The 16440-nt window shown below is 35.3% G+C and overlaps 1 protein-coding gene across 1 annotated transcript; it reads left to right on the top strand.

The window, feature by feature from the left end:
* On the top strand, positions 1-12605 carry LOC129374661 (NACHT, LRR and PYD domains-containing protein 4E-like). The gene is given in 17 exon segments (XM_055053179.1): positions 1-23; positions 301-447; positions 1028-1129; positions 4144-4257; positions 5288-5401; positions 5930-6008; positions 6162-6390; positions 6742-8458; positions 8460-8540; positions 9312-9485; positions 11188-11261; positions 11264-11351; positions 11898-11944; positions 12061-12121; positions 12123-12394; positions 12397-12440; positions 12442-12605. Coding segments are annotated over 17 exon segments (3507 nt in total). The 3' UTR covers positions 12583-12605.
* Positions 12606-16440: the final 3835 nt, after the last annotated feature.

The raw sequence follows: 16440 nt of genomic DNA, 5'->3' as shown, positions 1-16440 counted from the left end.
ATGACTGAAAACAGGAAAAAAAAGTCAGATGATCATCTCTTACTCTTCATTGTTGTCACACATGGTTCATGTAAAGAAATGAAACAAAACAATACTTTTTTAGTATTTTACACATTTTTACATCTTTAACAAACAGAAGTGTTTTAATTGTAGAAAACAATTAAAATTGTCAGTCAGTCAGATATTCTTCAAAATCTGTGGTCCTGCACCTCTAGTTTTATCTTTAAATTCTACATTTCAATAATGTTGATTATACAGTATTTATAGAATCTAATTCAATATCGTTTTTTTTTTATTCAGGACTAAATGGCAGTCAAAACCTGAACCCACTGAACCCATTAAACCCACTGAACCCATTAAACCCACTGAACCCATTAAACCCACTGAACCCACTGAACAGAATGATGCCTCCAAAGACAGATCAGACCAGCCTTCATCCTCAGACAGGTGAGCTGATTTTGATTGTGTAAAATTTAATTAACATGCATCTATATGTTAATTACATGCTGACTGATAGATTGACCTTATAAATTTTTGACTCTTTCAAAACACTTTTATCTGACAATTTGACAATTATTCTGCTTTTAAACCATCTAACATAAAACTTATTTACCAATGTTTGATGATGATGAAGTTCTTTTACAGCTAGATTTTTTTTTAAATGCAAGCTGAACTTCACGGCTTTTCTTTTTATGTTCTTAAACATTTATATTATCTGCTCCTACAGTGTTTTGCATTATCAGGATGTATCAGGAGAACGTTTTATGTCCCTCAGAAGCAAAGAAGGATGTTTAGGTTTAACATTTTTGATCTCATTGATCTTGGGCCTATCAAAGTAATCTGTGACCCACTGTTTTTTCTGTACTTAACAGCTGGTTGCTCTTGAATGAAATGATCAATAACAGGGGAAAAGCACTGATTAGGCGCCCCTCTGCTCATTTACCTCCTGTCACTTCCCTTGACACACAGGCAGAAAACACACAAATTCAACAGCTGGTCATTCATTGAGCATTTGTTTTTCATTCAGGACTCGTCCGCAGTCAGAACCTGACAATGTCTCCCTCTGCACTGATTGGTCCAAAGACAGGCCTCCTAACGTTAGTGAAGACCAGCCTTCATCCTCAGACAGGTGAGCTGATTGTGACTGTGTGAAATTGAATTAACATGCATCAACATGGGCTGATTGACTGAGTGATCAATCTTTTTGACACTTTCAAAACACTTTTATCTGACAGGTTCACAATTATTCTTCTTTTAAACCATCTTACATAAAACTTATTGACCAATATTTATTTTGTCTCTGAAATCTGAGTCAACAGTTCAATGCGATTATCTGTCCACTGTCTCCTCATAGGATGTGTAACATGATACAATCAGCCTGATTCCTTTAACAGATCACTAACTGATGTTTAATGATTAACTGGATTTAACCACATTGTATGAAAACTTCAGCTGACTTTCATTTGATGTGACTGCATGATTGGGTTGTATCAGATTTAGTTTTATTGATTTAATATAATTTGCACTGAAATGGATGAATATTTAAGTAGGGGTTACCACTACACAATTCATCTGAACTGATATTAAGTGAACATTAAAATATTTGAAGCGTATTTAAGTATCAATGCAAAAACATTTCTATTCACTGTGAGCCAGTGTGACTTTCCATCCAATCAACCCTCACCTTCTAACAGGTGAGATATTTCTAAAAGCTTTACTCAAACACTTTTTTGGACACATTTTACAAGGAAATAAACAATTTCATTGAAGTAGAAGAAATAAGTTGTTTATGGTGAATCATAAAGCAGATCATTTATAGAAAATGGGTCACCAATGCTGTGTTTCTTTTTATATTACATAACTGACATTTTGCCTTTGCAAGACTTAGAAAAAACAGTGGATAGTATAAAAAGCATTTGTTGAAGATTTTATTAAGTTCCTTTAAAAAGTATACAAGTTATTACTTAATAAAAAGTATACATTTTAAATAAATGTTGCAAATATCTTAATTCCTAAAACAGTCACATATGTTTAGTAAAGCACTTCTACAAATGTTGCTGATTAAGGTTGACATCAAAGAAATAATGTTTTGTGTTTAAATGTCTGTAATTGCTGCTACAGTAGCTCATCCATAATGTGTCAATTGTCCCTATCTGGGTTAGTGCGGCTGCTGGAGCCTCAGCTGCTTTGAATGAAGGCAGGGACACCTGGACAGTTCTCCTGTCCATTACAGGCCTCCTAACGTTAGTGAAGACCAGCCTTCATCCTCACACAGGTGAGCTGATTGTGACTGTGTGAAATTGAATTAACATGCATCAACATGGGCTGATTGACTGAGTGATCGATCTTTTTGACACTTTCAAAACACTTTTATCTGACAGGTTCACAATTATTCTTCTTTTAAACCATCTTACATAAAACTTATTGACCAATATTTATTTTGTCTCTGAAATCTGAGTCAACAGTTCAATGCGATTATCTGTCCACTGTCTCCTCATAGGATGTGTAACACGATACAATCCATTACAGAAACACTGAGAAACAACCAAATAACCACACCTCCAATCACAGCCAGACAATATTTATCACCTAGAAGACTCTCAAATAGGATTAAAAGTGAGAACTCTAAACTAAGATCTAAAAATAGTTCACACATTTTTACATCTTTATTTAACACACAGCTCACAAAAGTGTTCTAATTCTAAAATACAGTTAAAATTGTTTAAAGGACATATTTAAATTTTTAACAACTGATGACTGTGATATTAATTTCAATATCTGAAGCCATAAATGTGGCTCAAAGAACAACATGGCCAACTCAGAACCAAGTAATGATAACAAAGTTTCCAGTAGAGGTAAGAAGGTAAAGATTTACATATTAGTCCAGTAAGGAAGAGGAAGGTGGAAGATTGTTGTCTAACAGGAAGTAAGATGTAATAGGACTAATATAAAGTAATATTGATTATCCAAAACGTACAGAATTTTCTTCAGCATTTATTTTCATTCAGGACTCGTCCGCAGTCAGAACCTGATGATGTCTCCCTCTGCACTGATTGGTCCAAATACAGGCCTCCTAACGTTAGTGAAGACCAGCCTTCATCCTTAGACAGGTGAGCTGATTGTGACTGTGTGAAATTGAATTAACATGCATCAACATGGGCTGATTGACTGAGTGATCGATCTTTTTGACACTTTCAAAACACTTTTATCTGACAGGTTCACAATTATTCTTCTTTTAAACCATCTTACATAAAACTTATTGACCAATATTTATTTTGTCTCTGAAATCTGAGTCAACAGTTCAATGCGATTATCTGTCCACTGTCTCCTCATAGGATGTGTAACATGATACAATCAGCCTGATTCCTTTAACAGATCACTAACTGATGTTTAATGATTAACTGGATTTAACCACATTGTATGAAAACTTCAGCTGACTTTCATTTGATGTGACTGCATGATTGGGTTGTATCAGATTTAGTTTTATTGATTTAATATAATTTGCACTGAAATGGATGAATATTTAAGTAGGGGTTACCACTACACAATTCATCTGAACTGATATTAAGTGAACATTAAAATATTTGAAGCGTATTTAAGTATCAATGCAAAAACATTTCTATTCACTGTGAGCCAGTGTGACTTTCCATCCAATCAACCCTCACCTTCTAACAGGTGAGATATTTCTAAAAGCTTTACTCAAACACTTTTTTGGACACATTTTACAAGGAAATAAACAATTTCATTGAAGTAGAAGAAATAAGTTGTTTATGGTGAATCATAAAGCAGATCATTTATAGAAAATGGGTCACCAATGCTGTGTTTCTTTTTATATTACATAACTGACATTTTGCCTTTGCAAGACTTAGAAAAAACAGTGGATAGTATAAAAAGCATTTGTTGAAGATTTTATTAAGTTCCTTTAAAAAGTATACAAGTTATTACTTAATAAAAAGTATACATTTTAAATAAATGTTGCAAATATCTTAATTCCTAAAACAGTCACATATGTTTAGTAAAGCACTTCTACAAATGTTGCTGATTAAGGTTGACATCAAAGAAATAATGTTTTGTGTTTAAATGTCTGTAATTGCTGCTACAGTAGCTCATCCATAATGTGTCAATTGTCCCTATCTGGGTTAGTGCGGCTGCTGGAGCCTCAGCTGCTTTGAATGAAGGCAGGGGACACCTGGACAGTTCTCCTGTCCATTACAGGCCTCCTAACGTTAGTGAAGACCAGCCTTCATCCTCACACAGGTGAGCTGATTGTGACTGTGTGAAATTGAATTAACATGCATCAACATGGGCTGATTGACTGAGTGATCGATCTTTTTGACACTTTCAAAACACTTTTATCTGACAGGTTCACAATTATTCTTCTTTTAAACCATCTTACATAAAACTTATTGACCAATATTTATTTTGTCTCTGAAATCTGAGTCAACAGTTCAATGCGATTATCTGTCCACTGTCTCCTCATAGGATGTGTAACATGATACAATCAGCCTGATTCCTTTAACAGATCACTAACTGATGTTTAATGATTAACTGGATTTAACCACATTGTATGAAAACTTCAGCTGACTTTCATTTGATGTGACTGCATGATTGGGTTGTATCAGATTTAGTTTTATTGATTTAATATAATTTGCACTGAAATGGATGAATATTTAAGTAGGGGTTACCACTACACAATTCATGAACTGATATTAAGTGAACATTAAAATATTTGAAGCGTATTTAAGTATCAATGCAAAAACATTTCTATTCACTGTGAGCCAGTGTGACTTTCCATCCAATCAACCCTCACCTTCTAACAGGTGAGATATTTCTAAAAGCTTTACTCAAACACTTTTTTGGACACATTTTACAAGGAAATAAACAATTTCATTGAAGTAGAAGAAATAAGTTGTTTATGGTGAATCATAAAGCAGATCATTTATAGAAAATGGGTCACCAATGCTGTGTTTCTTTTTATATTACATAACTGACATTTTGCCTTTGCAAGACTTAGAAAAAACAGTGGATAGTATAAAAAGCATTTGTTGAAGATTTTATTAAGTTCCTTTAAAAAGTATACAAGTTATTACTTAATAAAAGTATACATTTTAAATAAATGTTGCAAATATCTTAATTCCTAAAACAGTCACATATGTTTAGTAAAGCACTTCTACAAATGTTGCTGATTAAGGTTGACATCAAAGAAATAATGTTTTGTGTTTAAATGTCTGTAATTGCTGCTACAGTAGCTCATCCATAATGTGTCAATTGTCCCTATCTGGGTTAGTGCGGCTGCTGGAGCCTCAGCTGCTTTGAATGAAGGCAGGGGACACCTGGACAGTTCTCCTGTCCATTACAGACTTCCTAACGTTAGTGAAGACCAGCCTTCATCCTCACACAGGTGAGCTGATTGTGACTGGTTTTGAGTTAAAACATGTTTAACAATGATTGAAAACTTTAAAATATCATTTTATAACAATGTGTTATTGAAAGATTAGAAGATTAATATTTGAACACCACCTATAAAATCTTAAAAATGCAAGCATAAAAAAACTTAAATAAATAAGCAATGCTTAGCTTGGTGGGGACACATATAAAGCCTGGCGACCCACCAGGCTTATTTTCTATCTGTACAGGAAGGTATAGACTCATAATTCATTTCTGAGCACAGGCACAATGCTACGCATCATCCAGTGACATCAGAAGGCAGAATTGAAATAGACAACATTGTAATACAAGTATGAAGACTGAACCTTTCAGAGTTTCAGTACAACTGATGGTGTTCTGAAGGTTAATCTCCTGCTCTTATATTTTCGTCTGGAAATTCAAACACAGATATTAACTTATGGAACTATACAGTGTGATTGTTTTTTTGTTTGTTTGTTTGTGGCTTGATAATGTGAGTTAATTCTTCATGATTTCTGTACAGATTAGATGAGCTAAGCTCAGAGGTTCCCAGTGGCCAAGCTAAACAGCACACTGGAGAACAGTTGGAATCTACAATTGAGGTCTGTACATCTACAACTACTAGTTTACATTCGTCCTGTTCAGAGACATGAGACCACTGTTTTATTTTTTATTTTTATTTAAGATTTCTAAAATCTTAAATTTGGCACCACAGTCTTAGTCTGATAATTATTTAATTTATTCATTTGTTCCAGCTGCTGAAGGAAAATATTGTAACTTATGTGAATGACGAGCTAAAGACAATCCAGAATCTCCTGGACCCAAACGATACAGAGTGTTTAGATAGTCCGTGGGAGTTTGATGCAGTGTTAGAAGACAAGGATGAAGAGCTGAACAGGAGCAACAAGGAGGCACTTTTAAAGATCGCATTGAACTTTTTGAAGAAAATGAAGAAAAAGGATCTGGCAAATCGTCTGCAGAACAGTAAGAGAATTTCTTCAAATATTACACATGCTGAAGATGGTGTTGATTTTTATGTACATGTTAACTCTAAATATCAGAAAATAAGCAAAATGATTTTTTTCTTCTTTCCTAAAGCTGTTTTCCCTGTTGTATGTACATAACCAGAAATGCTGACAAAAATGTTTCGTACAAAAGATGTAACATCTTCAAGAAACAAGAAAGGACATTCATTTTACTTTTATTCATAGCACTTTAGACATTAACAGTCAATATTTTATTAAAGACACAAGAGGTGGGGTAATAAAGTTTGTATGTGCTTTATTTAAAAACTTACACAATTTTAATGAAGTACTTATTTTTGTGTTTATTTAGAACTTTATGCTGCAGTTTGCCAACGTAAACTGAAATCATCTCTAAAGAAGAAGTTCCAGTGTCTGTCTGAGGGAATTCCTAAAGCAGGAAACCAAACTCCTCTGGATCAAATCTACACAGAGCTCTACATCACAGCGGGAGGAACTGGAGATATAAATAAAGAGCATGAGGTCAGACAGATTGAAATAGTGTCCATGAAACCGCAGAGACCAGAAACAACGATCAGACTTGGAGATATCTTTAAACGCCCACCTGGAAGAGATCAATCAGAATCAATCAGAACAGTGATGACACAGGGAGTGGCTGGCATTGGGAAAACAGTCCTAACTCAAAAGTTCACTCTGGACTGGGCTGAAAAAGAAACCAACCATGATGTTGACTTCATATTTCCATTCACATTCAGAGAGCTGAATTTATTAAAAGATAAAAAATTCAGTTTGGTCGAACTTGTTCATCACTTCTTTACTGAAACTGAACAGATCAACCAGTTTGAACAGTACCAGGTTCTGTTCATCCTTGATGGCCTGGATGAGAGTCGACTTTCACTGGACTTCCACAACAATGAACTCCTGACTGATGTCACACAACCTGCCTCAGTGGATGTTCTACTGACAAACCTTATCAGGGGAAACCTGTTTCCTTCAGCCCACCTCTGGATAACTACAAGACCTGCAGCAGCCAGTCAGATCCCTGCTGAGTGTGTTGGCCTGGTAACAGAGGTCAGAGGGTTTACTGATCCACAGAAGGAGGAATATTTCAAGAAGAGGTTCACAGATGAGATGAAGGCCAACAGGATCATCTGCTACATTAAGACATTACGGACCCTCCACATCATGTGCCACATCCCAGTCTTCTGCTGGATCACTGCTACAGTTCTAGAAAATGTGTTGCAAACCAAAGAGAAAGTAGAGTTACCAAGCAGCCTCACTGAGATGTACATCCACTACCTGATCGTTCATACCAAAGTGAAGACAGCAAAGTATGACAAAGGGAAAGAAACTGATCCAACTTGGAGTCCAGAGAGCAAGACAATGATTGAGTCTCTGGGGAAACTGGCTTTTGAGCAGCTGCAGAAAGGAAACCTGATCTTTTATGAAGAAGACCTTAAAGCATGTGGCATTGATGTCAGAGCAGCCTTGGTTTACTCAGGAGTTTTCACAGAGCTCTTTAAAGAGGAGAGAGGGCTGTACCAGGACAAGGTTTTTTGCTTTGTACATCTGAGTGTTCAAGAGTTTCTGGCAGCTCTCTATGTCCATCTGACCTTCATCAGAGATGGTCATAATGTGATGGAACAAAAACAAGCATCTTCCAAGATCTGTGCAATTTATAGCAAACCAAAACTAACAAATCTCCATCAGAGTGCCATTAATAAGACCATGAAAGATACAAATGGACATCTTGACTTGTTCCTCCGCTTCCTCTTGGGCCTTTCAGTGCAGACAAATGAGAAACTTCTGGAAGGATTGGTGACACAAACAGGAAGTAACTCACAGACCAACCAGGACACAGTCCAGTTCATTAAGAAGAAACTGAACAATAAGTTGTCTGCAGAAAAAACCATTACTCTCTTTCATTGTCTCAATGAACTGAATGATCACTCCCTAGTGGAGGAAGTCCAGAAAACTCTGCAGTCAGGGAATCTCTCCACAGATAGCCTTTCTCCAGCACAGTGGTCTGCTCTGGTGTTCGTCTTACTGACATCAAAAAAAGATCTGGACGTTTGACCTGAAGAAATACTCTGTTTCAAAGGAGGTTCTACTGAAGCTGATGCCAGTTGTCAAAGCAACCAACAAGGCTCTGTATGTACAATTATATTCAAACATACACATTTTAAATACATTTATTTTTGGCAAACAAAGTCAAATTTCTGTTAATTAAAAATTTCTGTCTGAATTTAAATTAATTTAAAATGTCATGACCATTTTTTCATTATTTGCTTTCATTTTTATTTAATCAATGATGTCACATCTCTTGGTGGATTCCAGGTTTAGCTGCAACAAAATCGACTCCCAACTGGTTATTTGGTTTGTTTGAAGCTAAACAATAAGAGTGAATTTGTAACAAGGTTGTGACTTTACCCCAGTCACTCCTACAACATGTTAATGTGTTTTTGGGCAAGAAATTCAACCCCAAGTTCAGAACCAATCTGTGTTTTTGTGTGTGAATAGGTGAATGAAATGTAAAAGCACTTTGAGTGGTCAGTATCACTAGAAAAGTGTTTTATCAGTTTAATCATAATCTTTTGTGGCATAAAGATATGAACAGTACCTTGTAGTTATAAAAACAACTAGTAAAAGGGACTTATTATCCAAGGGTTTTGGATAATTGATGCATCTACAATGTTTTCTTCGTACAGTATAAAAAATATATAAAAAGTATGTGCTAATAGATAAGTCACATTTTTCCTGTGAGAAATATTTTACACCACCACCACAATGACCCAATTCACAAGAAAGACATCATAATAAAGCAAAAACATCCAATAAAATGTGGATATTTATTTGACTGTTTCAGTAAAATAAATAAATATATTTTTTTTAAATAAATAATATTCTTATTTTTACTTTTAGGCTTGGCGGCTGTGATCTCTCAGAAGAGAGCTGTAAAGCTTTGTCAGAAGTTCTCAGATCTCCGTCCTCCAGTCTAAGAGAGTTGGACCTGAGTAACAACGACCTGGAGGAGGCAGGAGTATCGGCTCTAGTAGAAGGACTGAAGAGTCCACAATGCAAACTGGAAACTCTGAGGTCAGGACCATAACTTGCCAGAAAACTTTGTTTGTTCCATCTATATTTACCAAACACATAGCACTTTCTCATACAGTTCTTTTGTAAATTTAAAGTCATGTAAAATGTTATCTACATTTGCTGTATCTACCTTATTCATATAATGCTTAACATTAGTTGTACTCAATATCCAGCTGAATTCTTACCTGTAAACAAAATATCTGCTGCAAAACTTCTGCAGATAAAAACATAGGGAGCTGAAACAGTCTCATTTGTGGCTCTTGTGCATATATGAATCTTGATCTCTGCATTAGTGAATTATGAGACTGTTTTAGTGCCATAAAAACATGATGTAACAATTTTTACAGGTTAATTGGCAAAATACAAAGATATTGATGCCCATTGTGATGCCCACATCACTGAGTTTCGGTTCTAGGTCAGTCATTAAAATGCAAATGACAGCCTGCTCGTGTCTTGTAGTTGCAATATTATGAAGACATGAAAATAATAAAATCTCATACTGATGTGGAGATTTCTATTATTTTAATTCTGCTGACTGCGACAGACTGGCGACCTGTCCAGGGTGTACCCCGCCTCCAGAACGCAGCTGGAGATAGGCACCGGCACCTCTCGACCCTGTTAGGGAGAAGGGTGACCAGAAAATGGATGGATGGATAATTCTGCTGAAACCACAGCAGAATTAAATATTAAAGCTGAATGTTTTAAGGGCTTATTTTAATGGCAGGCACTGATATACTTTTATTAATATCATAAAATTATTCAGCTACAATATTTATACAATTGAATTTTAGCCTATAAAACCTGATAATGTTTCTTTGCATTATGTGGTTGGGCTACAACTTATTACAACAGTTTAAGAGTTTTCTTCTTGGTTTTTTATTTTAAAGGGGATTAGATATCTAGGGATCAAATTTAAAATGTTCAGCCACATTAATCTTTATTCTTCATTTATTGAAAAGCAATGGAAACTGAACCCAAGTTGAATGAATGTGTTTGTTGTACTTTGGGTTGGATCAAGCTCTCTCTTAGGTCCTTTCCACTGCAGAGATCCTCTGTGTTGTATCCACAACGTCTCAATTTTCTGACCAATCAAAATGTTGCTTTTTGATGGAAAACAAAAAAAAAAAGTATTCACCAATGACGTAAGAATAACCTGGTTCAAGAAATGAATGAGAAAACTGAGAAAGAAAACTAAGGATTTTATTCAGTTTGTTCAGACCTTAAATCTCATATTGTATGAAAGGGAAGATAAAACAACTTCATATTATATTTCAACAACAAAGTGATTCAAACTGCATAAAAACAGGAAACATCAAAGAAGATGACATTCCAGTATAGGAATGAAAAGTAGGAATACAGACTAGTAAACAACAATGTTCACCTTATTATTATAAATTGAAAGTAACAGCAAACAGAAGAGTATTTCTTCTTGATTTAAAGGAACTCAATGTTGTTGTTTTTTGTGCAGTTTTCTTTAAGTTGAAAGAAGATTTTAGGAGCATAACTGAATACTGACTCTCAGTAAGGCTGTTATTAGCATCTAATCACACCTTAATATTAATCTATTTTTCAACTAACATAAAAAATGGGTTTCATTCTTATACTACAGAACATAAGTTTTTCTTTATTTTTTATGAATGTCTATTTTATAAATTTTATATACTGTAATGTGATCATCTTTAAATAATTTGTTTTTCTGTAGATTGTCAGGCTGTCTATTAAGTGACGATGCCAGTTGTCATCTGGCCTGGAGCTTTGGCCCCGACTCCCGTCTGAAGAGCTGGATCTGAGCTACATCAACTAACACGCAGGAGAAAAGATTCTGACAGATAAAAAATCTGAATCCAAACTGGAGACTGTCATCAGGTAGGCCCAGATATACATTAAGTATAGGTGTATTATTTGGTATTTAGTTTTCTATTCATTCACCTCCTGTACATATATAAAATAGGGCTATTATACCTAATATAATATAGGGTTTAGGTTATTTATCAAACGCCAACAATGGACCATGTCATTCTTTTAATTATTTATTTATTTATTCTTGTGGAAAGCAAAGTTATTGCTAAATTTGTTTTATTCTGACATATCAACTTGTTACATTGTTATTTCAGAAATTTAGCTTCATTATTTCCTCCTCAAAAGTTATTTGTGTTTATTTACAGTCTCTAAAACAGCTGATCTATTTTAAAATTACAATTTCAGGTTCCAAAACAAACTTAGAAACATTAACCACACCAAACTACAATGTCATGTAGCAACTTCAGGACATAATTGCTCTATTCAAATCTTGTACAGATTTTCTCTCAGTGAAAATTAATCTGTGTTCAAGATCTTCCAATAAAACATTGTTTGCATGCTGAATTGATGGCCTGACATTCAACCTCTGTTCCCTATGATTCTGTGCTGCAGATTGATGCCTACAGGATCAAAATGGTTGAAACCTGGTTTCGGAAAATGTAAGTATCCGACTATAATGCAACATCCACATTCAAGTTATTTGATGTTTTATTTCTGGAATAGTCCAAGAGTCAAAAATAATTACTAATTGGATGTGGTTTTCCCTCTTCATCAGATTTATGTCAACTCAAAATTGATAAAGACACAGTCAGCAAAGATCTCACATTTTCTAACCAAAAAAAGAGTAACAAACGAGGAAGCAGACATACCGTATCCTGATAATCCAGCAAGATTTGATAATCCTCAACTGCTTTGTGAAAATAAACTAGAAGGTCGCCATTACTGGGAGGTCAAATGGAAAGGAAACGTTTTCATATCTGTGACTTACAAAGGAATTAATAGAAAAGGAGACAACGATGACTGTGTGTTTGGAGGGAACAGTCAGTCCTGGAGTCTGGGCTGCTCTGATGGTGATGGTTACTCTGTTTGGCACAATAATGAGGAAAAACCCTTCACCCTACAGCGGTCTATGAAAGAGTAGCAGTATATGTAGAACCATGAAGCTGGCATTCTGTCCTTTTACAACAAATCCTCTGACAAACTGATCCACCTCCACACCTTCAACACCAGGTTTACAGAACCTCTTTATCCTGGGTTTACATTATGGAGTCCCGGTTCCTCTGTGTTGCTGTGCTGAGTGTAAAAAGCTTCATCTCAGAGAAACCTTTGACATCCTAACTGATGATGATAAAGTCCAAACATCACAGTACTTCAGACACAAATTACAGATGCATTTTTTTATTTTTTAACATAATGTCTGTCCCTTATCTATAGGTCATTTTAACAGGAATTTGAGTCTTTTATTTTCTATGTAATAAATATGTTTTGTGGTTTTCTTTAGACAATAAAATCCAAAGAATGGAGGGCAGAAGTAGCTTCAGTAGAAAAACTTTAGTCTATATTCAATTCTTAATATGAATTAAGCCGGTTCTCTAATATTTCTGTGAAGAAATAAATTAGCACTGGAGTCTCAACTCCCAGAAAAAAGCCATGTTTAAACATATTTCCATATAACACCAATAATAGTGTAGGAATGAATTCATGAGACTTTGTATAAATAAAACTTCACAATTCCCTTTAGATCTGTTTTGGGTTTTTTTAGATAAAATTGCAGTGTTTTAAATGTAATTTTTTTTACCTATTTGATCTGCTACATTTTGAGTTAATCAGAGTATTTTATGATTTATACATTTTTATTGTTATCTTAAAAGTGTAAGAGTATAGCATTATAGCATAGCATGTTGCTGTGCTAATTTCTCACCTTGTTAGGATGACAAGGAGCCAGATATTTTCTGGATCCATATCTATATGTTGGGGTTTCTGTTGTAAATTAATCTGTAAAGTTTAGTCTTAAAGTAGTGATGATTGTTTTTCTGTTAATCATATTATACTGTCAATAAACTGTGTTCCAGAAAAATAACCGTCAATCTGTCCCTCCATCGGCGCTGTCCTCTGCTCTCATCAGATCCTCACTCACTGCAGACAAACAAAACACTTACAGCTTTATATCTCACAAATACTTCTGTTACATTCACTTTCACTCAGACATCATAAACAGTACGTCATACAACATATGTATTAATATAAACTGTAATTAATGATGGGTAATTATGGCTTTGCTGAAGCACAAACTGCTGATTTAAAACATAATTCCTCACTTGAGGCTGCAATGGCACAAATCTCAAGTAGGACATCAATTTTCATAACCTCTGTATACATTTAACTTATATTTTGTGCAATGAAACACTTAATAAAGTCACTGCATTAATGAGATATGCTCTACTAATACAGACTTATGTAGTCTTTTAACAGAATTGGTATTAAATGTTATTTTAGGATTTCTGCAAACTATGTTGTGTTTCTCAATTGATTTAATATTTGAACATGTTTGTTATGATCATTATTTTCTTGTAGTCTGTTATCCTTTTTTGTTTTAGATAGAAATGTGATATTAATTTACTTGTCACTAAAACATCCTATTCTCCAAAAAAGACAATATCTCTTCTCACACGCTGTACTGAAGCAGAAATTAGCAAACAACCTCTGAAATATTTTGGTTCAGGAAACAGCTTGAAGAAATTCTGATAAAGCCAATTAGACAAGAGTTTAATGATGTTTCTCCAACTGTAACCAAGTAACTTTTATCAACAGAATAAGAACATCTCAGACTGTTCAACAAATGATCAGAATCTTTATTTAGATAAGAATCAGAAACGTTAAATAAACAAGAGAGAAACTTAAAACCTTATAATGGTATAGATTACAATAAAACACACAAAAAAAAATAAAACTTCATCATATGTTCTGTAATGTTACATAAAGGTGTCACATGATTGATGTGTCACCGCTTTGATGGATTGCTGAATCACATGATGAGTCAGAGCCCATCAGGGTTCAGTGTAGTGGCACTAAATGGCATCTTCAACATGGTCACCTGCAGGCAGGTGAGCTGCGGTGGGCGTGGCCAGCCTGACATGGAGTTACTGTGCTGCAGGCTGAATCAGGATTTGTTTGGTATGAAAGTAAAATCAACAGCAAACAGCAAAACACTGCAGAGTCTTCATGCTGACTGAAGGTGGAGGTCCGTCACTGTCCCGGTTCTCATGTGGGAGGAGGCCCGTCGTAGCGCAGCATGACGTTGAAGGATCGGGCGAAGTTGTTGGAGAGCGAGCAGCTGTTCCCATCGTCCATGAGCGGCAACAGGAAGGCGAGGAGCAGCAGAGCGAGGAAAAGGAGCCACAGAAGAAGAGCCAGACGACAAATCCTGTACAACATCCCGGGTTTCTGAAAACACAGAGAGAAGATGGAGCAGCACAACTCCACATGAAGCAGTGATGAGATGATGTGTTTCGATGTTTAAGTGACGTAGGACGGCGTTACCACTATAACGTTACCTTTTCTGTTCTTGTTTCAGAAACTGTCCCCTTTACATTCTCTGCACCTCTTTGCAGAGACAGAACATCAAGTATTAGATTGTTTATCTCGACTCCGTGACTCAGAAACAACACAAAAGTACTTTTTTTCAGTTTGTTTGATGAAAATCTCGATAAATACACATGAATTTTACAAAAATTGTCAAATATAGTAATTGTGTGCAGTTCAACTATACAAATCACACTTCTTCATGTGACTGGTGTCCAAAAGAAGCACATTATAAACAGGAATTAGCAGTATTTGTGTTTTGTGGGGCAACAACTGCAGCCATACAATTACCAAAAACAAAGTAATTAATAGTTATTAATGTAATTTTATCATTATCACAATAGTACCACAAAATAACATTATGTCCATATTCATGAAGTTCACTAAACATAGAATGACTAAAACCTCCTTTAGCAGCAGAAGTAAATTTGCACTGCCCCCTGGTGGTACACATAAACAGTGCACCAACAGCTAAAGCCTTCATCAGCATCATCTTTATGAAGATGTTTGTTGAATCTTTGTAGAGTTTTACACAGAATCAGGTTCTGCTAAGCAATAATTCAGAGGTTAACCAGATGAAGCATAGCTACTGTGGAGTATAGAGCAAATAACCCTGTTTAATTTTGCTTGATGGTCCAACTGACAGAACATTTGATCTCTCCTGTGCAATGATAAACTTTCATCTGCTAAAATGGGAACTCATTCACTACACTTGAGACGACTTGCTGTTTTTTTTCTTTCTTTTATCTAAAATAAATGGAAAATGTTTCTTTGTCAGTAGTTGGTACATAGAAATGCCAGACATGAAGTGGACATAAGTCTGACAGAGTCTGAGGCTGCCCTCTAGTGGAAATCAGTGGAAGTGCATCACTGTGAAGTGTTTCTTGAGTTGAGTCTTAAAAGAAAGTGCATGAAAGGAATGAGTGACTGTCACAGACACCATGATAAATTGATTTTGAACCTTTCCAACCTTCATTGTTGTCTATGCACTGCTGTAATTCATCAGTTTATTATAAATATATAAAGGGCTTAAATAACATAGTAGCTTATGTATTTCCATCTTTTCACAACTGTGAAACTGTGCTTGGAATTAACTGGCCTGTTCAAATTCATGTGTAAAAATGTCAAATAGGCTTTCTATAATTTAAGATGCCTTTTATAAACACCAAACAAAGCAGGGCAAGTTCTGATATTTTCTTAGTCACATCTTACGGCAAAACCTTTGTACACCGAGAGCTTCTATCATACAGACCTCACTGTCCAGTAGTATCAGTCAGGAGAATGCTGCAAACAATTTCCAACACTTCAGATGTGCCATGGAACAGCAAAAAATGGCATCAAGAAGTGGAGAAATTTGTTCAACACTGCCAATACTTCCCTCCACGATGGTTTAAAATCTGTAAACTGGTGTGTAAAGGATTATGTACAAGCAATATCCTGAAATCTGACAGATTTGAAGCATTTTTAAAAAGAGCATTGGGAAATCATTGCCACTGCCCACTTCATGAGGAAGACAATGTTGTCTTTCAAAAGGTCTTTTGCACTTCAATCAGAAAAAACTATTTTGGGAATG

Source organism: Poeciliopsis prolifica, unplaced genomic scaffold (assembly GCF_027474105.1).
Source record: "Poeciliopsis prolifica strain line A6 unplaced genomic scaffold, Auburn_PproV2 SCAFFOLD037, whole genome shotgun sequence".
Taxonomy (NCBI): domain Eukaryota; kingdom Metazoa; phylum Chordata; class Actinopteri; order Cyprinodontiformes; family Poeciliidae; genus Poeciliopsis; species Poeciliopsis prolifica.
The sequence above is the reverse complement of the archived record's forward strand: the minus strand, read 5'-3'. Positions and strand labels throughout refer to the sequence as shown.